General features: G+C 44.5%; 1 protein-coding gene across 2 annotated transcripts; it reads right to left on the reverse strand.

Moving 5' to 3' along the window:
* Window positions 1-260: 260 nt before the first annotated feature.
* On the reverse strand, window positions 261-21,892 carry LOC142074743 (hsp90 co-chaperone Cdc37-like 1). Of its 2 annotated transcripts, none has more exons than XM_075135604.1 (7): window positions 21,688-21,892; window positions 5,127-5,408; window positions 4,272-4,365; window positions 2,816-2,931; window positions 2,384-2,506; window positions 1,279-1,437; window positions 261-473 (listed from the first exon to the last, which is right to left on the reverse strand). In XM_075135604.1, exons 1-7 carry the CDS (start codon window positions 21,787-21,789, stop codon window positions 375-377), a joined length of 975 nt encoding a protein of 324 aa, XP_074991705.1. In that variant the 5' UTR covers window positions 21,790-21,892; the 3' UTR covers window positions 261-374. The 2 variants fall into 2 exon arrangements, with proteins under 2 accessions (XP_074991705.1, XP_074991704.1); XM_075135603.1 differs by having other exon boundaries at window positions 5,127-5,429.
* Window positions 21,893-22,603: the final 711 nt, after the last annotated feature.

Here is a 22,603-nt window from a genome sequence, read left to right on the forward strand (position 1 = left end):
ATAGAATAAGACATACCCATATCTAATAACAATAGCAGATTCCACCAGAAATCTATCACTTATTGTAAACATTGTATTTGTGCAATTTCTTTTTCATACTTTAATTCCCAAAATCATGAAAGGCAATTTTAGTAGCATAAAACACATCCAGTTTCACGTTTGGCAATGAGAACCCCATTCTTCATAGACAACCAAAAACCTAGCAGCACATTTTCAAATATTATTACAAGTATTTCTGGATTACCCTCCCTCCAAATCCCCCACCCTCAAAGCACCAAAAATAAAGTGCAGTACCCATAAAAATGTGTCAAGAAAATAGCCACATTCTTTTCTCTGTAATAAAAAAAGAGTACTTTGCCTCAGTCTTAACAGTGCTATACTGTGTCCATCATTTTGGGTTCTTCATCTTTTTGTAGCATTGAGTTTAAATTGCAGACACTTCTGTTTATGCAACCTTGTAGATCATTTGCATTCTGCAACAAATGAAGAATTGAAAACTAAATCTCAATACATACATACACTTACAGAGAACTAAGTCAAGCTCTTTATTTTGTCTGTCTTAAGATGAGATAAGTTCATAATAAAATATAATTTCGTAAAAAAAACCCCAGACAGTATTATCATAATGTGAATGTCAAGAAGCTTCTTTAAATTTAGCTAGCATACTATCACCTTACTGTGCATTTACTTAGGGTTCAGTTACCAGATCTTACCAAACAGGTACCTTGACCAAATTTATTTCAAAGTACTTTAAATTGTCTCTCCTTCCCCAACATCCAGCTTTTAAAAGCCTTTAAAATTTTCTCTTCAGCCCAAGATGTGATCATCACTAACACTGAAACCAAAGACCCCAGTGTTCCAAGATAAAGATAAAAACAAGGGCAGAATATCGTAACACAGTGTAAATTTTCCTTAGACTTGATTATCTGTAGGTTTCCATTAATGGGATTAGTAATTTTCAGTCGAAAACTCATTTCGCCTCCTGTGATACAAAGTATATTTAATTCTAGTACCTGAACAGGTTAATGATGTAGTTTTCCATTTAGCACAATTATTCAAGGGCACTGAACTAACATATGCCTTTTGACACTATAAATTGTGAGAGCTTTGAGAAACAATATCTCTTGAATATTGATAATAGTGCACGTTAGAACTGACAGTGCTCCAAGTATAAAGAGGCCTATTCCTAGATCTCAAAAAGTACATCTTCTCAAGAGTGTAGCAAAAATCTATTCCTAATAGAGTTGTTATATTCATTTCTGGAAATAAAAAGCCTACCTGTGACAAAGACTCCAGTCCTTCTACAATACCAGTATAGACGCTGGGATTCTGTACTGACATAGCTTGAAAGCCTTGAGACTGTGAACAGATTCTCACTCTTGATTTGAATGCTTCAAGCTCAGTTTTAAAAGCTTCCAAATAGCCTTCTTCCCCTGCCTGTAAAGAGAATAGTGAAATATTTTTCATCTCAGCCAGATTTACTTCTAGTTGTAGGCATACATACTGCTAAAAAGAAGTCCTGCAGTAATGCATATTATACTCATTGAAGGATAATGGTTTGGACAAGTCAATAACAATATTAGTACCAGTCAGCTTAAAAAGAAGATTCAGGTATGCTGGTTTTTGTTTGTTTGTTTTGTTTTAAAGAGAGACTTTAGCATTTGATGAGTATAGGAACTGAGTTATTCATTCATCTGAGAACATGTAAGAACAAAACAAATATAATTTTAACCCTTCCTTTATTCCATCTCAGAAGCCAATACCCTTAAGAGAAAAGGCACTCATGGCAGCACTCAATTCAAAAGCAAAGCATGAATCTAAGTGGGTGTCAACTTAAGTCCTTAAGGCAGCATTAAGATCAGCATGACTTGATTCTTCAGTCTTGTATAACTTAATATAGAACCTGCATCAAACCGCAGCTTCAGTCTTCTCACGTCTCTCTCCCTCTCCCTCTCCCTCTCTCAGCATTCCAGAGCTAACTATGACTGACTAAAGAGAAACAGACTCCAAATTGGGCCCTGCCATGAACCGCATAGAGAGGCATTATGATAAGCGAAATAGGACACTCAGTCCTTAGACACATTCATGTTTGCCACTGTAATTTAGGTGGTAGTTCATTATTCCACACTCCCGTAGTTCCCATGCTATGTTCTGCTTTCCCTCTGGCCTAACAAGAATCCATGGAACTTTGATTCTCAAGATCAGAATTACACAAAGCATTCATCCTAGAATGAACTGCCAACAAAACAACACTTCCCCATAAGCTTGATTCAGTCAGTGACATATTTAACCTCCAACTGTCAGGAAGAAAGCTCCTTCAGAACACTGATCCCTTGCAAGGGTATCAAGAGTTTCTCTCAGTGTTATACAAGTTCTGACTTACTTTGGCTTTTTGGAAAAATAGACGAAAACAGCCTCTTGGATCCACATTACAACTTCTGGCCATTTCTATAATAAACTGCATCACAACTGCTTGGTGTGCTATTTGTTCCATCAGAGCTCTTTTCTGAAAAGAAAAATTACATAATTACAGAAAATATATTTAAAAGTATAACTCTATCTAAAATTCAGCAAAATCTTCACATTTGATTCCTAAAGAGAATAGAACTGATGCTGACAGAAGCAAAGGGACTGTTAATTAGCTGAGACTAGATCTAATGTAGTAATGTGTTTTGGAGACTTCCTTCAATAAGATAACATGGACATGGGAAGACAGGGAGAAGAGTAATTAAACGGCTCATCAATTTGGACAGCTTTTCTGTAGTGTAAGTGGGAAACTGCATACTTTTAAGCAGTTTAAAGGTCTTCCTAGTACCTGTTCAGCTTCTAAATGAAAACACCATAAGATGAGATATTTAGCTGTTTCTTCACATACAAGATATGGGTGGTCAGACAAAAATCTTTGACTGTCATCCCATCTGCCCAGCATACCTGATTAAAAAAAAAAAACAACAACATAAATTAACACATTCAATATGGAGAAGTGATTTAATGCAGTGAAGACATTATTCAAATTTATATACTACTACAATCTCCTTCACACTTCATTGTTACCTCAGAAGAACAGCATGCAAATAAAACTGAACTCAATTTTTTTGTTGTTTTTAAAACACCTCCCAACGCTGAAAGAGCGTTACCAATAAGGTATGCTCAGACTGTAAAGATACTGAAATATAGTTAGCTGCTACTATTAAGATCTTATTTTTATTGTATCTCTGGCAGTGTTAAAAACAGGTTAACTGTAAATGGTTTTCACACACTGTAACAAAGTAGTATCTATACCTATTTGCTAAGAATCTGATAGTATAACTAAGTTGATGGATGGAGATTTACATTCAGTGATTTTGACAGAAAAGTTCTTTAAGTGCTTGCAATTAAGACAAATAGAAATGAAAGCATAATCATAGTCTAAAATGAATATGTTTCTGACATGGTTTGCTAGGTTTTAGGAAATACAAAGCTATTTTTATAACCAAGTTTAAGCATTAAGGTCAAAACAGGAGAGCCAAATCAGTGGTTGAAAGTTAACTAGAAGACTGAATTGTAGTAAGTAGCATGAAACTACCTTCATGGAAAGAGCTGCAGGTTGAAAGTCGGAACTCAAAATTCAAGCAGTGAGATCACCTTCCCCCCCATTGTCCTTCATATGAGTTAATTGCCCTAATATACATATTAGTGATATTTTACTGCTTGCCAGTACTAGATATAAAGTTTTACCCTTCTATCACTCATATAAATATATCTTTAAAAATAAAAGATCAGTTCCATCTCTACATAGTCTTAACAGCTGTTTTGCACATATTTACCTTTTATCATTCATCCCCCTCATGGATTAACAGACAGCAAAACCCCAGCTATTTATAGGAGGCAGGTACAGACAGTCCCAGGCACTTTTACATGCAGGAATTGCATCTCCATTAATGCCCCTATCATTTCCCATGGAACAGCAGAAAAAGTTGCTAGAATTTTAATTTTCATGACTTGAAAAACTTTTTCAGTTCTATGTTGACTCAAGAAGTTCTCATTGATCATAGGAACCAACAGGCTTCTGCGATTTACAGTTTCCTTTACTTTGAAATGGTTATTTGTTACGATGCCACATCTCCTGTCCTGAGAAACAAGAATCTAGATACTCTCCTTGCCAGATGTTTAATTTGTTAGCATCCATTTTGTACAATAATAATAAAAATAATAATAATGAAAAAAAGAAATAGACCTACACAAATTCTACAGGAGGTTAAACTGCAAAATGTTGGAAGCAACATACTTACCAAAGTATCTAATCTTTTGTTCATGCTTCTGTATAAATGATTTAGATATATCTTCATCTTCTACTTCTTTTCTTTTATATTGACTAATAAAACTCTAAAGAGGAGAAAAAACTATCATAGAATCTCCACATATACCTTTTTTGAACTATAGGATTATTTTAATTCATTACTATTTAAAGGGCAATGTTCTAGTTTTAAGCATAGCCCAGCAAACACATATGTATACACTTAATGTAACCAAGAAGGTTATTTACCAAAACACAGCTCGTCTAATTAAAAATAGGGTGAAAAATGCCTTATCATATTCTTCTTCTGAGCAATAATCTATCTCAAAGTTCTACGTACTAGTAAGAACTTACTGATCTATAAACAATGAGAAACATCTACACCGTCTAGCCCTGATTAAGCTAACTCAGTGGAATTATTAAAAAACGATGCATTAACAGTTCATATTCAAGTTAAGTGCTGAAAACAAAACTGGCATTTACTATGAAGACAGTTTGTGCTAAAATAAACTGTATTAAGAAATTAATGTTATTAGAGGCATGTTTCAAATGTGAGAATTTGGCATAACAAAGAAGCAAACTTCATGTGAAGAACTATTGCTCATCCTTGTTTTTGGCAACAGTTGCTATAAGGGACAAATATAAGTTCTGATTCCCAATTAAAGGAGAAGTGTCATACACATTCGTGATATCAATGCAACATGTCCCCTTTAATAGGGCAAAATAAGAAAGAAAAACATTCAACACATTACAATAACACTATACTAGATATAGAAAACACTCAAGATGAGAAATAAATGGAATAAAAAAGGCTTATAATTGTTTTCATACACATTTATACGTGTCATACCTTATTAAATACCTCCTTACTAAAAGAATCTGTGTTCCATAGATTCTGTCTTTCCCTCTGTATTAGTGCTGCTTCTTTTCTTCTCCACTCTTCCTCTCTCTGTCTCAGTTCTGAAGCTTCAGTCTGTGCTTTGGCATATTCCTGATCCATGGATTCCGAATTATGCAGTGCTAAACTACCAAGTTTCTGCTGGGCTTCTGCTAGATTCCATTTGGATTCTACAGAGCTCTTCACAAACTCTTTTTGTTTTTGACAGATTAATTCAAACCCTTGAGCATAGGTCTGTGTGGAAAACAAAACATGCTGTTTATGGAAGGAAAACTGACAGAATTTATGAAGCATATAGAAACAGAAGGCTTTGACTCCCAAATAGAACACTGAGATGGAAGGCATCTTAAAAGCAATATTATATTCACAACAGTGACTAAACATGATACTGTGCAGCTAGATGATTTTTAAAGGAAACTTCTACTTCAAGCTTTCTAAACTTAATTGAAAGATATTTACAGAATCATGGATCAAGTATTGCCACCAGTAATACAATCTCCAGACTGCATATCATAAAATTCATTTGTAGATAAAAGGATTTTCCTCACTCCCCTCTGGCTATCTTTATTCTGCAAAATTAACAATAGCCAAAATAGCAGAATACTTGTAAGACATACTTCTGAGAAGAAAGCATCTGCTTTATGATGTCAAATCATAACAATAGAGTAACTATTACTACCTACTTTCCAGCATGGATTAATATTACTGTGGTGGATTGACCTTGGCTGGCTGCCAGGTGCCCACCAAGCCGCTCTCTCACTTCCCCTCCTCAGCAGGACAGGGGAAGAAAATAAGATGAAAAAAAGCTTGTGGGTCGAGATAAAGACAGGAAGATCGCTCACCAATTACCGTCATGGGCAAACCAGACTTGACTCGGAGAAGATTAATTTAATTTATTGATAATTAAAAATAGAATAGGATGGTGAGAAACAAAGACAAAACTGAAAACATGTTCCCCTCCCCCTTCCCAAGCTCAACTTCACTCCATTGTTCCTGACTCTTCTGTCTCCTCCTTCCTGTCCTGAGCAGCGCTGGGGGGATGGGGAATGGAGGTTGCGGTCAGTTTGTAACAGTTCCTCTCTGGCGCTCCTTCCTCCTCAGACTTTTCCCCTGCTCCAGCGTGGGGTCCTTCCCACAGGCTGCATTTCTTCAAGAACTGCTCCAGTATGGTTCTGTTCCATGGGGTACAGTCCTTCAGGAAAAGACTGCTCAAACATGCGTCCCCCACGAGCTGCAGCTCCTGCCAGGACCCTGCTCCAGCGTGGGCTCTCCACCAGCTGCAACTTCCTTCAGGGCACATCCACCTGCTCCAGTGCAGTGTCCTCCATGGGCTGCAGTGTGGATATCTGCTCCAGCATGGTCCTCTCCATGAGCTGCAGGGAATACCTACCTGCTCTGGCATGTGGTCCTCTCCATGGGTTGCTGGGGGACAACCTGCTTCACCATGGTCTTACGTACAGGCTGCAGGGGAATCTCTGCTCCGGTGCCTGGAGCACCTCCTCCTCCTCTTTCTTCTCTGACCTTGATGTCTTCAGGGTTGTTTCTCTCACATTTTTTCCTCACTCCTCTCTCTCACAACTGCTGTGCAGAGTTTTTTGCCCTTTCTTAAATATGTTATCACAGAGGCACCACCAGCTTCACTGATTGGCTCATCTTTGGCCAGTGGTGGGTCTGTTTTGGAGCTGGCTGGAACTGGCTCTGTCCGATATGAGGGCAGCCCCTGGTCTCTTCTCACAGAGGCCACTCCTGCAGCCCCCCCGCTACCAAAACCTTGCCATGTAAACCCAATACAATTACTCAATGCATGTCCTAGCATCTTAGCTTGGACTATCAGTGAAAGTGGAATTTAAGCTATGAATTAGATGAGGCACAACATAAGCATCCCTTTCCTTCTACCAAATATATTGAGAGGATCACTAACAGCTAGGAGATAGAAGTGATTTCTTAAACCACAGTATTTATACTGCCTACAGATGTACGCTAGAAACTCAGCAATTTAAGAATTTTTTCTTTCTCTAAACCATCTACAGGCTACAAAGAGGACGCAGGCTCTCTCTTCACAAGGAGCCACATGGACAAGACAACGGGCAATGGGTACAAGTTACACTGGGAGAGGTTTCATCTCAATATAAGAAAGAAATTTTTTACAGTGAGAACAATCAATCACTGGAACAACCTCCCCAGGGACATGGTAGAATCCCCATCACTGGAGGTTTTCAAGATGCGATTGGACAGTGTGCTAGATAATCTCATCTAGGTTCCCTTTCCCATGATAGGTTGGACCACATGATCTTTCGAGGTCCCTTCCAACCTGGGCTGTTCTATGATTCTATGATCTGTCCTGCCCTCCCACCAGAAGTGAGAAATAAAATGTAAGTGTGTATTAGCTTCTCAGCCTTCCAGTGCAATATTCTGAAGTTAGTGATGGTGACCATCTTCAGTAGAGGGATAGGAAGGACACTGTAAGTTGTGAGAGCTTATCTGGAGGAAACTTCAATGCAGATTAATCAAAGCTCTCATGCCAACTTTGTTTCAGAATCACAGCAAATCTTTTTAAAGAACAATTGACTACTTGCAATTTGGAAAAAAATTACAACTTCTTATAAACAATGCAGTCTTCCTAATGACCTACTTATGCTATTTATACCTATATAGAAAGAGGGACAGCTATAGGCAATGTTCAAATGAGTGCTGGATGGATACTCCCAAGACCAGGAAAAAAGGAAGTTTCTGACTCCTGGCAATGTGAGAAAGGCTCTTTCTCTGCCCACAGATTTGAATTTACAGAATACATACAGTACCCTAGTAAGAGGTGAGAAGGAACAAACTGTGTTAAGGAAGGCTTCAGAGACAGCCGAGCCTGAACAAAATGACAGCACCAAGAGAAAACAGCAGGTGATAGTGGTTGGAGATTCCCTTCTGTAGGGGATAGAGGGACCTATCTGCTGATCAGACATGCTGTCTCAGGAGATTTGTTGCTTGATGGGGGATCAAATACAGGATGCTGCAGAGAAACTGCTGAGGCTTGTCCAGCCCTTGGACTATTACCTCTTGCTGCTCATCCATGTGGGCAGCAGTGATACTGCAAGGGATGACCTTGAATGTATCAAGAGTGTCTACAGAGCTCTGGGGACAAAGGCAGAAGGCATGGGGCCCAAGTGGTGTTCTCCTTGATCCTTCCAGTGAGGGGGGAAGGCACAGCTAGAAGTAGGTGCATCCAGCAGGTCAACACCTGTCTCCAGAGGTACCTTCCAACCTACAGTATTCTTTGATGTATCATGGGGGAATTATGAGAAATCATGTTCTGGCTTTGGGAAAATGAAGTATACAAACACATAAAAAGAATTTAGGTCATATTACTTTCAGCAAAAATCCTTTTTTTTTTTTCCTAATAAAAAATGGGTACAGTCAGTATAAGTTTTACTACTCCCATGTATTGGACATCTACAGAGCCACATTTTAGTAAAAACTGTAAAGGGGTCTGGCTCATAAGTGAGTTTGTCAAGATGAAAAAGACTGGGGCTCTTGGCCCTTGCCTGCATCGCAATTGGAGGTGTGCTTGTAGCAAATGTAGACATATCTAGCTCCAGTTTAACTTGCTTGGCTATCAATAGTAGTGAAGCCATTGAATGGGAGCTACTTGTGGAAGTATATCCTCTGGTCCCAGGATTCCCTGTACATCTACTGGGGAAAGCCACTACTAGCACATTAAAACACCCAAGTTGATTTGAGACCAGTTCAACATTTTGTCATGTGCTGTATTCATACATTTGACTATTGTACAAATATACCCAAAAACTTGTAGCTGTGACAAACGTACAGTGTTTCGCACAGTTGTAGCCAAGACAAACTTGGGATAGAGAAGGGATAGAGAACTGTTTTCCTCTATATCATAAATTTGGATCTAATCTTAGAGTAGCAACAGCAGAAAGTAATTCCTATCTATCAGCTGTTTGGAGAGGACTCTCTATCAAATTAGAGAACAACCCTTGTCTGAGCCAATATTAATTTAAAAACTCCACCTGGGCCATGGCTAGTTTCCTAACCAACAACTTCAGCCAAAAAGACCAAGAAATTACTAGAGATAGAATTGTCTCACCTGACTCTACTGAACTTAACTGAGCCACGCTGAGGGGACAGAGTTGTGAGGTTTGCATTCCAGTTCTGCAATACACAGAAGTTGCATGGTCTTTCACCAGTTCTAAACTAAATTAAAAATATTTAAACAGTACATAGTGCTGGCAAAAGGTATAGGGGTAAGAAAAGGCTCTAGACACATTACTCTACATCTGCAGGTATAGCAATTATACTGAAAGGCTCTCCATACTGTTCAAGTTTGTGAAGTATTACCCTACCTATATGTCAGAATTTATTCTTCATGTTCATTATTCACTGGCCATTCTCCCTGTCCATTAGTCCCACAGTATTCTTCCTATCCATAATTTGTCGATCACTCTCCATATCCATTCTTTCAGTGGTCATTCTCCCTGCCCATCATTCATTGGCTATCCTCTGTGTTCATTTAGACCCTGGCTTTTGTATCAAGTGACTGCCAGGCTCACAAGGTGGTGATTAGTGGTATAAAGTCCAAACATTGGTTGATTTCCAGTGGCATCCCTCAGGGGTTGATACTGTATAACATCTTTATTAAGAAGCTAGAGAATGAGATGGAGTGCACACAACAAGCTTGTGGATTATACCAAGTTGGGGGAGTGGTCAACATGCTGAAGGGCCAGTCTACTATTTATAGGGACCTGGATAGGCTGAAGAAATGAGCTGAGAGGGACCCCATGAAGTTCAACTAGGGCAAACGCCAAGTCCTGCATCTGGAATAACCCCCATGCAACAGTATAGGCTGGAGGCCGACTGGCTATGAAGCAGCTTTGCAGAAAAGGACCTGGGGATCTTGGTGGACAACAAGTTGAACATGAGGCAGCAGTATGCCCTTACAGCATGGAAGGCCAACTGCATCCTGGACTGTATTAGCAAGAGTGTAGCCAGCAGTTCCAGGAAAGGGATCCTTCCCCTCTGTTCGGCAGTTGTGAGACCACACATAAAGTGCTGTGTCCACTTCTGGGTTCCCCAGTAGTAGACAGATATGGACATACTGGAGCAGGCCCAGCAGAGGGCTCCTAAGATGGTCACGGCCTGGAGCATGTGACATATGAGGAGAGGCTGAGAGAGCTGGGTTTGTTCAGCCTTCACAAGAGAAGACTCAAGAGGAATCTTATTGTTGTCAACAACTACTTAATAGGAGAATGTGGAGAAGATGGAGTCAGACTCTTCTCGGAGGTGCACATAGAATCATAGAATCATAGAATCATTAAGGTTGGAAAAGACCTCTAAGCTCATCGAGTCCAACCGTCAACCCAACACCACCATGCCCACTACACCATGTCCCTAAGCGCCTCATCTACACGTCTTTAAAATACCTCCAGGGATGGTGACTCAACCACTTCCCTGGGCAGCCTGTTCCAAGGCTTGACCACTCTTTCAGTAAAGAAATTTCTCCTAATGTCCAGTCTAAACCTCCCTTGGCACAACTTGAGGCCATTTCCTCTCGTCCTATCGCTAGTTACTTGGGAGAAGAGACCAACACCCACCTCGCTACAACCTCCTTTCAGGTAGTTGTAGAGCGCGATGAGGTCTCCCCTCAGCCTCCTCTTCTCCAGGCTAAACAACCCCAGTTCCCTCAGCCGCTCCCCATCAGACTTGTGCTCCAGGCCCTTCACCAGCTTCGTTGCCCTTCTCTGGACACGCTCCAGCACCTCCATGTCCTTCTTGTAGTGAGGGGCCCAAACCTGAACACAGGATTTGAGGTGCGGCCTCACCAGAGCCGAGTACAGGGGCACGATCACCTCCCTACTCCTGCTGGCCACACTATTTCTGATACAGGCCAGGATGCCGTTGGCCTTCTTGGCCACCTGGGCACACTGCCGGCTCATGTTCAGCCGGCTGTCAACCAGCACCCCCAGGTCCTTTTCCTCTGGGCAGCTTTCCGGCCACTCTTCCCCAAGCCTGTAGCGTTGCCTGGGGTTGTTGTGACCCAAGTGCAGGACCCGGCACTTGGCCTTGTTGAACCTCATACAGTTGGCCTCAGCCCATCGATCCAGCCTGTCCAGGTCCCTCTGCAGAGCCTTCCTACCCTCGAGCAGATCAACACTCCCGTCCAGCTTGGTGTCGTCTGCAAACTTACGGAGGGAGCACAGGGACAGGATGAGAGGCAATGGACACAAGCTGCAAGAAGGGCAACTCTAGTTAGTTTTTTTTTACAGGAGGGTGGTCAAACCCTGGAACAGGGGCCCAGGGAAATTGTGAAAACTCTATCTGTGGCGTGTCCTGGTTTTGGATGGGATAGAGTTAATTTTCTTCCTAGTAGCTGGTATAGTGCTGTGTTTTGGATTTAGCATGAGAATAAGGTTGATAACACGCTAATGTTTTAGTTGTTGCTAAGTAGTGCTTACACAGAGTCAAGGACTTTTAGCATCCCATGCTCTGCCAGGTGCACAAGAAGCTGGGAGGGGGCACAGCCACGACAGCTGACCCAAACTGGCCAAAGGGATATTCCATACCATATGACGTCATGCTCAGTATATAAGCTGGGGGGAGTTGGCCGGGGGGCAGCAATCGCTGCTCGGGGACTGGCTGGGCGTTGGTCAGCGGGTGGTGAGCGGTTGCATCACTTCTTTTTCCTGGGTTTTGTTCCTCTCTCTCTCTCTTGTTGTTTTACATTTCATTACAATTTATTATTATTATTGTTGTTGTTGTTATTATTATCTTTATTTTATTTCAAGTATTAAACTGTTCTTATCTCAACCCATGAGTTTTCTTACTTTTGCTCTTCAGATTCTCTCCCCCATCCCACCGGGGAGGGGAGGGTGAGCAAGCAGCTGTGTGGTGCTTAGTTGCCAACTGGGGTTAAACCACGACAGTCCTTTTTGGCACCCAACGTGGGGCTTGAAGGGTTGAGATAACGACAGATCTGACCAGAGCGTGTTAAAATAAATTTGTTATAAGCATTTAATAGTTGCTGGTCACAATGTTGTTTTATTTGTTCGCATGGTTGTATTATGTAAATCCTTACTTGCAGTATGTATTCCCTGCGGTGCTGTTTATCGCTTCTGGGAGATGGGTCAGGATTATCACTTTGCTGTACTGTATAACATCGGCTTATGATACGATAGTATTACTGGTAAAAAGACTAATTTGGTATCTGTATTTGGTATTGCTGTCATCTCCATACCTCGGGCGCCATCTCTCGGAAATTATTAATAATGACACTCTTCACCTTTTCTCCCCGGAGAACCAATCTATGGGGAAGACAGAGGGGGATGCTTTCCCCCGTTCTTTCACCTTCCCTTTCTCCTTCAGGCTAGTTACACCAGCTCTCGAGAATTTTGAATATCCTTGGGATGTTCAAGCCAGCATGCTCCTATTGCTATGTCTCCTGAATGTGTTTCAGGTCTTGTTTAGGGTTAAACAACTATTTGAAAAAATCACCTAGAGATCTGCCCCGAGGCTGGATGGTCATGGGTGGCACGGCATGTGGGAGAATACGGGCAGGTACTCAGAGAACTTCTCACCTCCAATGGTCTGGAACTTTACTCCCAAACAACTACAGGATCCTGATGAAGTGATAGAATGCTTGAAAGAAAAATGCCATGGTTATTCCAAAGAGGCACAACTTATCACACTGTGCTGGGCCCTGGCTAGTATCTACCAAACCCTGCTCAGTATTATGCAGCACCCTCAGGGAGAAGAGAGGGAAAACAAACCAACAGGCACTGCAGCTGCTCCAATCCCGGCAACAGGCGTTGCAGTTACTCCAAACCCCGCGACAGGCACTGCGGCTACTTCAACCCCCACGACAGGCATTGCAGCTACTACAACCCCGGCGGCAGGCACTGCGGATACTCCAACCACTGCAAAAGGTACTGCAGCTGAACCAGGGAACCAACCCGTGCTGGTATCAGTTGCCCCTATACACAAGAAGAAATCTTGGAAGCGGAAGTCAGGTCGTTTAGTAAGGGATGATGAAAAAACAGGGCCATCACGAGGAGGGGAGGAGGAAGAGGAAGAACTCGTAAAGGAGACGGAAACCACCCGATCCCTATCCCTGAGTGAGGTGCGAGATATGCAGAAAGATTTCAGTCCTCGTCCAGGCGGGCACATTGTCACCTGGCTGCTCCGATGATGGGATAACAGGGCCAGTAGCCTGGAATTATACGGTAAGGAAGCCAAGCAGCTGGGATCCCTTTCTAGGGAAGGGGGCATTGACAAAGCGATTAGAAAAGGGACACAAGCCCTCAGCCTCTGGAGGCGACTCCTGTCATGCGTGAAGGAAAGGTATCCCTTCAAGGAAGATGTTATATGTCACCCAGGCAGGTGGACCACCATGGAGAGAGGTATCCAGTACCTGAGAGAATTAGCCGTGCTGGAGGTGATTTATAGTGACCTGAACAACGAGCAGTTATCCAAAGACCCAGATGAAGTCAAGTGCACACAACCTATGTGGCAGAAGTTGGTATGGAGCGCACCAGTGTCGTATGCCAATTCGTTGGCAATACTGACCTGGAAATATGAAGAGGGACCAACAGTGGATGACGTGGTTGGCCAACTCCTGGAATACAGAGAAAGTCTCCCTTCCTCCCTCGTCTTGGCTATGGAGAAACTGTCCTGGAAGGTCCAGCAACTCAAAGAGGATATGTCCTGCTCCCCACCTGCATGGGCCAGTATCTCAGCCATTAGGAGTAAGCGTCCCTCTGCTCAAGAGAGAGGATATAGAAGGTACACACCCCGGGGCACCCTGTGGTTTTACCTGCGTGACCACGGAGAGGACATGAGGAAGTGGGATGGAAAATCTACCTCGACCCTAGAGGCACGGGTACGTGAGTTGCAAGGAAAAACAATGACACAAGGGGGTTCTCCCAGGAAAATTGCTGCTCCAGTTTCCAGTGAGCAGTTCCCCAGACAGAGTAGAAGGGCTGATCTTACTCCTGATTTTAATGAAGGAACTCCAGACTCGTATTTACAAGAAGTGAGTAACGAATACTATGACCAGGCTAGAGGGGCCCTGCCTCCGGCCAGGTGGAGGAAAGGGACAACTGGGTTTACTGGACTGTGTGGATTCGATGGCCTGGCACATCAGACCCACAGGAGTATAAGGCTCTCGTAGACACCGGTGCACAGTGTACCCTGATGCCATCAAGCTATGAAGGGGCAGAACCCATTTGTATTTCTGGAGTGACAGGGGGATCCCAAGAGTTAACTGTATTGGAGGCCAAAGTGAGCCTGACCGGGAATGAGTGGCAGAAGCACCCCATTGTGACTGGCCCAGAGGCTCCGTGCATCCTTGGCATAGACTACCTCAGGAGAGGGGATTTCAAGGACCCAAAAGGGTACCGGTGGGCTTTTGGTATAGCTGCCCTGGAGACGAAGGAAATTAAACAGCTGTCTACCTTGCCCGGTCTCTCAGGGGACCTTTCTGTTGTGGGGCTGCTGAAGGTCAAAGAACAGCAGGTACCAATCGCTACCACAACGGTGCACTGGCGGCAATATCACACCAACCAAGACTCCCTGATTCCCATCCATAAGCTGATTTGTCGACTGGAGAGCCAAGGAGTGATCAGGAAGACTTGCTCACCCTTTAAGAGTCCCATATTTCCAGTGCGAATGTCTAATGGAGAGTGGAGACTAACAGTAGACTATCGTGGCCTGAATGATGTCATGCCACCGCTGCTGTGCCGGACATGCTAGAACTCCAGTACGAAACAGAGTCAAAGGCAGCCAAATGGTATCTTACAACTGATATTGCTAATGCGTTCTTCTCAATCCCTTTGGCGGCAGAGTGCAGGCCACAGTTTGCTTTCACTTGGAGGGGCGTCCAGTACACCTGGAACCGACTGCCCCAGGGGTGGAAACACAGCCCTACCATTTGCCATGGACTGATCCACACCGCACTGGAACAGGGTGAGGCTCCAGAACACCTGCAGTACATTGATGACATCATCGTGTGGGGCAACACAGCAGAAGAAGTTCTCGAGAAAGGGGAGAGACTAGTCCAAATCCTTCTGAAGGCTGGTTTTGCCATAAAACACAGTAAGGTCAAGGGACCTGCACAGGAGATCCAGTTTTTAGGAAGAAAATGTCAGGACGGACATCGTCAGATCCCAATGGATGTGATCAACAAAATAACAGCCACGTCCCCACCAACTAGCAAAAAGGAAACACAAGCTTTGTTAGGCGTTGTGGGTTTTTGGAGAATGCATATCGCAAATTACAGTCAGATCGTAAGCCCTCTCTATCACGTGACCCAGAAGAAGAACGATTTCAAATGGGGCCCTGAGCAACAACAAGCCTTTGAACAAATTAAACGGGAGATAGTTCAGGCAGTAGCCCTTGGGCCAGTCCGGGCAGGACAAGATGTAAGGAATGTGCTCTACACCGCAGCCGGGGAGAATGGCCCTACCTGGAGCCTCTGGCAGAAAGCACCAGGGGAGACTTGAGGTCGACCCTTAGGGTTCTGGAGTCGGGGATACAGAGGATCCGAGGCCCGCTACACTCCAACTGAGAAGGAGATATTGGCAGCATATGAAGGGATTCGAGCTGCTTCGGAAGTGGTTGGTACTGAAGCACAGCTCCTCTTGGCACCCCGACTGCCGGTGCTGGGCTGGATGTTCAAAGGGAGGGTCCCCTCTACACATCATGCAACCGATGCTACGTGGAGTAAGTGGGTCGCACTGATCACACAACGGGCCCGAATAGGAAACCCCAGTCGCCCAGGAATCTTGGAGGTGATCACGAACTGACTGGAAGGCAAAAATTTTGGAATATCCCCAGAGGAGGAGGTGAGTCAAGTCAGTTTGCAGAGGTGAAAGCCATCCAGCTGGCCTTAGACATTGCTGAACGAGAAAAATGGCCAGTACTCTATCTCTATACTGACTCATGGACGGTGGCAAATGCCCTGTGGGGGTGGTTGCAGCAGTGGAAGCAGAACAACTGGCAGCGCAGAGGCAAACCCATCTGGGCTGCCGCATTGTGGCAAGATATTGCTGCCCGAGTAGAGAACCTGACTGTAAAAGTACGTCACGTAGATGCTCACGTACCCAAGAGTCGGGCCACTGAAGAACACCAAAACAACCAGCAGGTGGACCAGGCTGCTAAGATTGAAGTGGCTCAGGTGGATCTGGACTGGCAACATAAGGGTGAATTATTTATAGCTCCGTGGGCCCATGACACCTCAGGCCATCAAGGAAGAGATGCAACATATAGATGGGCTCGTGATCGAGGGGTGGACTTGACCATGGACACTATTGCACAGGTTATCCATGAATGTGAAACATGCGCTGCGATCAAGCAAGCCAAGCGAGTAAAGCCTCTTTGGTATGGAGGATGATGGTTGAAATATAAATATGGGGAGGCCTGGCAGATTGATTATATCACACTCCCACAAACCCGACAAGGCAAGGGCTATGTGCTCACCATGGTGGAAGCAACCACCGGATGGCTGGAAACATACCCCGTGCCCCATGCCACCGCCCGGAACACCATCCTGGGCCTTGAAAAGCAAGTCCTATGGCGACATGGCACCCCAGAAAGAATTGAGTCAGACAACGGGACTCACTTCCGAAACACCCTCATAGACACCTGGGCCAAAGAGCACGGCACTGAGTGGGTCTATCACATCCCCTACCATGCACCAGCCTCTGGGAAAATCGAACGATACAACGGGCTGCTAAAGACTACACTGAGAGCAATGGGTGGTGGGACATTCAAGCATTGGGACACACATTTAGCAAAAGCCACCTGGTTAGTCAACACCAGGGGATCTGTCAATCGAGCTGGCCCTGCCCAATCAAAACTCTTACGTACTGTAGATGGAGATAAAGTCCCTGTCGTGCACATAAAAAATACTCTGGGGAAGACAGTCTGGGTTACTCCTGCCTCAGGCAAGGGAAAACCCATTCGTGGCTTTGCTTTTGCTCAAGGACCTGGGTGCACTTGGCGGGTAATGCGAAAGGATGGGGAAGTCCGGTGTGTACCTCAAGGGGATTTGATTTTGGGTGAGAATAGCTAATGATTTGAACTGTATGATGTTAATTTCTACGTAACACTCTATGTCATTACTACTATAGTTGTTTGTGGTGGTGCATTCCCCCCCACTTCCTGGGCCGCTCCACGATCTCAGAAACTCCCGTTAAACCTTGGCCTTGGTATAATGAGTCAGGCAGTGAAGCGTCCCTTTACCGTATCAGGAACTCTTGCATAGCTGAGGTTTGGGAATGTACTGATTGTACCAGAAACTTCTGCTGACTGGCCCAAGTGGAGGACGAGAGCAGGGATCATTGTCATCCCCTGATACCCTCATCTGAGTCGTAGCTCAAGTGGAACGATACCATTGTTACTGAAACCTTGAGAGCTTTGACGGATGACTAAAGTCAATGATCTTGTAACCCTATAAACAGCAGTCCCAAGTGAGGCCCTTTGAGCTCTCCTGGACCGCAGCGGGCTGCGCTCAGAATCTCCCTCCGAGTGGGACGCTTCTCAGAGTTCGCGAACTCTCGAGTTTGCGATGTTCAGAGGACCGTCGCCAACTGGCACGGGACCTGGGCTGCAACACTCCTCGGCCAAAACACTCCTCGAGGCTCAACCCTTCGCCCGTTGAGAAATGCCAAGACATTTGACGTGAGTATTTCACTGAACTAGAGGGGAATTTTTAACAGGTATACCTTTGTATATTTATCTATTTTTTGTGTCTGTGTGCGCGTGTGTGTGAATTGATGGAGGCACCCGCTAGCAAATATAGTCTGCTAAAATCTTATGATCTATCTTAAGATTGGGAATGAACCTTAGACTACTGCTACCTCTGTATAAATCATTCCAACTCAATTCTGACACGATGTCCTGGTTTCGGCTGGGATAGAGTTAATTTTCCTCCTAGTAGCTGGTATAGTGCTGTGTTTTGGATTTAGTATGAGAATAATGTTGATAACACACTGATGTTTTAGTTGTTGCTAAGCAGTTTTTATACTAAGTCAAAGACTTTTCAGCTTCCCATACTCTGCCAGCGAGGAGGTGCACAAGAAGCTGGGAGGGAGCATTGCCAGGACAGCTGACCCAAACTGGCCAAAGGGATATTCCATACCATATGACGTCATGCTCACTACATAAGCTGGGGGGAGTTGGCCAGGGGGCAGCGATCACTGCTCAGGGACTGGCTGGGCGTTGGTCAGCGGGTGGTGAGCGGTTGCATCACTTCTTTTTCCTGGGTTTTGGTCCTCTCTCTCTCTCTCTTGTTGTTTTACATTTCATTACAAATTATTATTATTATTATTATTATTATTATTATTATTATTTTATTTCAAGTATTAAACTGTTCTTATCTCAACCCATGAGTTTTCTTACTTTTGCTCTTCCGATTCTCTCCCCCATCCCACCGGGGAGGGGAGGGTGAGCGAGCAGCTGCGTGGTGCTTAGTTGCCGACTGGGGTTAAACCACAACAGTGGAGATATTCAGAACTCAACTGAACAAGGCCCTGAGCAACCTGCTTTGAGCAGGGGGTTGGACTTGAGTCCTCCAAACATCCCTTCCACCCTAGTTTGTTCTATAACTATAATTTAGTTATTTAGAGAAGATTTCTCACCTGCAGAGAAATGTACTCTATCAGTGTTTATTTTTCAATCATGAGAATGTTTGAGTAACTCCTACACTCCAGCTCTTGTAAAATGCTCAACTGTTACTGTGGGTGTATTAGGTATAAATTGCAGGGTTTCAGTAGCAATGGGTTGCAGGGGTGACCTATATGGGAGGAGGCCATGAACTGCCTTGTGCCAGTCACAGCCGGTTCCAGCCAGCTCTGAAACTGATGTAAACAACCCATCGCATGCCAAAACTTCAGCCAGTCAGAGAAGCACATGGCATCTCTGCTCAAGCATATTTAAGAGATGAGCAGCAGCTGCTGGAGGAAGAAAAATGGATGGGACACATGGAAAAAGACATTGCTGGGGACATGGCTGGAGATGCACCCTTGGAAGGAGGTGCTCCATGCCAGAGCAGGCACATCCCCAAAAGGACTGCAACCTGTGGAGAACCCAGAGTAAGAAGCAAGGAACAGTAGGAAGAAACTATTACACAACAACCCCAACCTTCTGTGCCACCTGTCACCGCATCGAAGGAATTGTTAGGGACTGAGGGTAACCTGACAAAAACAAGGGAAGTTGAGACTTGGAAGAAGGGAGGAGAGGTGTTTGACTGAAGCTGAGTCTGGGGAAGGGAGAGGAAAAGTGTTTCCCTAAGTGTTTAATGGTTTATGTTTTCTTCCTTCGATACTGAATCAGTAATTAAGTTTGTGTCAATTGGCAATAAATTATATGAAGTAAAATTCCCTGAGTTGAGACTGTTTTGCCTATGAAAGTATTGGTGGAGAATACAGGCAACACTCAGACCTGGCACAGCCTGGGATTGGAATAATCGGAGTGACTTTGAAAGTTACCGTGTTTAAGCAGACCTATGGAAATGGGAGCATTGCTCCCCAGAGTGTGAGCACTCAGCAGTCCTTTACTCAGAGTGAAATTATAGAAATGCAGGATACCTACAGCTGCCGCCCCAGGGAGATGCCCCTGCAGTGGCTATGATGGTGCTGAGAAACCAGAGCTGCTGGGATACAGCCAATAGCTCAAGTGAGCAGAGCTCTGGGGAGTTTGGGGCCCATGCCACTTGCAAACACAGCCCTGTGCAAGGGAGGAGAGCTTTGAGATAGGCTGATGAAGGGATATGCTGAGCAGTGGCCCGATCCTGCAAATGAAATAACCCCATGGAGGGCCTGGGAAGAAGGGAGTAATCAATTGCAGTTGCTTGGGCTGCTGGAGTGTATTTACAGGCGAGAAGGGAGGGACCCTGAAAAGGTGGTCATCACTGACATCATGGCCCAAAAGCTCTGATGGCTAGACACAGTTACTAACACCCCTCTGGTATCACCTGACAACCTGGTAGGATGCCTTGTTGATCAAAGAGTGACCTATATGTACCATACTGGAGGGAGCATGCCAGAAGAACGGTGCAAGATTAGCAGCATGGCCAAGGATAATACTGAGGATCTGGTAGTGTAGTATATGTAGAGTTTATAATGTACGTATATTAAGATTGTGATGATGTTGAAAGTAGAGTTTATAATGGATGTATGTTCAAACAGTTCTTCAATATGTGTTTCACAGAGGTAAAGGGTGGAATGTATTGGGCATAAAGTAAAGGGTTTTGGTAGCAGGGGACTGCAGGGGTGACCTGTGCAGGAAGAGGCCATGTACTGCTATGTGCCAGTCATAGCCAGTTTCAGCCAGCTCTGAAAATGATGTAAACAATCCATTGCAGGCCAAAACTTGGTGCATCTGGTGCCTCTGCTCAAACATATTTAAGGAAGAGTGGCAGCTGCTGGTGGGAGAAATGGAAGGAGACAATGTAGGTACCAGCTGGAGATGCAATCTTGAAAGGAATTACTCCACACCAGAGCAGCTACGCCCCAAAGGGACTGTGTCCTGTGGTTAAGCCATGCATAAGCAGGCACACTCTCAAAGGGCCTGCAACCTATGGAGGAACCCATGCTAGAGCAGAGGAAAATGAGTAAGAAGCAAGGAGTGGTGAAAGAAAATGAGTAAGCAGCAAGGAGCTGCAGAAAGAAACCATTATGCAGATGACCCCAACCTCCCTTGTGCCACCTGTCACCAGATGATAACCCAGCAAAAACAAGGGAAGTTGAGACTAGGAAGCAGGGAGGCATTTGATTGAAGTTGAACCTGGGGAAGGGGAGAGAAAAGGTGTTTCCCTGTTTGTTTAATTGTGGGGGGTTTTTTCCCTCAATACCTGAATCAGTAATTGAGTTTGTATCAGTTGGCAATAAATTAAATGAAATAAAATTCCCCGAAATGAGACTGGTTTGCCTGTGACAGTGGGCTGGTGACAAATTCCAGTATTACCTATAGCATTACTACACAAGTCCTTTCTGACACATCCAAGGACAGCTAAACAGATCCAGGATAAGCATGCACTTATGCATGCCTGTTTACACTCCCACCCCCAATGCACCAGACTCAGTGATTATTTGAGAAAAAAAAAAAGTTTAATCACTTCTCAGACTCACATCTTTGCACGTCTTCAGTGGTTTCATTTTATATTTTACACTACACAGCGCAAAGAAAGTACACGTGTATGAGCCCAAAACAGATCCGGCTCTCTGTAAATTGATTCTGTAAACTGAGAGTCAAAAGCCCTTCCCTGAGAACCCGGAGAGCTGAAACCAGGCATGAGCCCTGCAGGTGCAGGCACTGGCAACGTAGGATGCCCCAGCAGTCGGAGTCACGCGTGCTTCCACCTAAGGTTCGGTCGAGCAACGGAAACCCATGCCACTGGCACGTGCGGCCGAAGACCCCCCCACCGGAGGAAGGAAGAAGCACACGGAGCCCCGTACAAACTCAGCAGAACAAGAAAACGGCATGACAAGCGGTACGGGGAGAGATGTACCTGCGTTTCCGACAGGCGCTGGATAGATGTGAGAGTCAATTCCCGTTCCTCATCCTCCTCAACCGAAACAAGACCCTGAAAGGAGGAAGACCACAACGCCATCCTCACCACAAACTACACAATATCGACTGAGCCTCCCCAACCCTGAACCGGATATTCCTGTTGCTTGAGGTCGTTACAAGCTTCCCCGGAAATGACACTACACACTACCTCCAACGGCAGACGTAAGGCTTATTTCCCCTCCCTCGCCCTGCACGTTACCCCGCCACTGGTCCAGGTCACGTGGGTAGAGGCGGCCCTGCCTTTTCCGAGCTAGGGGAGTCTCAATTCAGTGTGACATGGGAGGTTGGGGTGTGCGTGGTCTGTTTATCATTGAGCCTGTTTTGTTGGATCAGTGACTCTGAAAAGTTTTTTAGGGAAATAGCCTTGCTGAAGTTGTCGCTGGGTGGAACGTGATCGGTTATGATCTATTTGCAAGCGGCCAAGGGAAAGCCTTCAGTGCAGAAGTCCCAGGAGCAGCTCAGTCTGCTCCACCTAGTCCTCTGCCTTCTGAGCTGGTTGCTGTATGTGTATCTCAGATCTGCTTTGCAGTCACAGATTTGGATGTTGTTACAGAGCAAGAGGTGATCTTTGCATCAGTGTGGAAAATGGTTCTTTATGCTGAATCAGTTTTGTAACATATGCAGGTCAATGTTTAGCTTTTGCTAAAAAGGAGATGTTTCTGTGGTTTTTTTTCAGAGTTCCATGGAATTTTTCTGTAAAGATGGAGGGCCAGTTAGCAGTCTTTGCTCCCTCCTCATCTTTATCTAGAGGCTACTCCAGGAATTAATAAAATGTGTATACATGCACAGGTCTGCTCTAGTGTTGTAACATGTGTGTGCAGGTTCTTTGAAGGTATATGCATGTACCCAAAGGA

This window comes from Calonectris borealis, chromosome W (assembly GCF_964195595.1).
Source record: "Calonectris borealis chromosome W, bCalBor7.hap1.2, whole genome shotgun sequence".
Lineage (NCBI taxonomy): Eukaryota > Metazoa > Chordata > Aves > Procellariiformes > Procellariidae > Calonectris > Calonectris borealis.

What these genes read in the sequence shown, in the direction of transcription:
- LOC142074743 (XM_075135603.1), bottom strand. Translation starts at nt 21,789, where the DNA reads ATGGCGTTGTGGTCTTCCTCCTTTCAGGGTCTTGTTTCGGTTGAGGAG. An exon ending in ACAAAAGATTAGATACTTTG is followed by an intron (nt 2,932 to 4,271) that starts GTAAGTATGTTG and finishes TTTTTTAATCAG; the next exon opens with GTATGCTGGGCAGATGGGAT. An exon ending in TTCATTTAGAAGCTGAACAG is followed by an intron (nt 2,507 to 2,815) that starts GTACTAGGAAGA and finishes TTTTCTTTTCAG; the next exon opens with AAAAGAGCTCTGATGGAACA.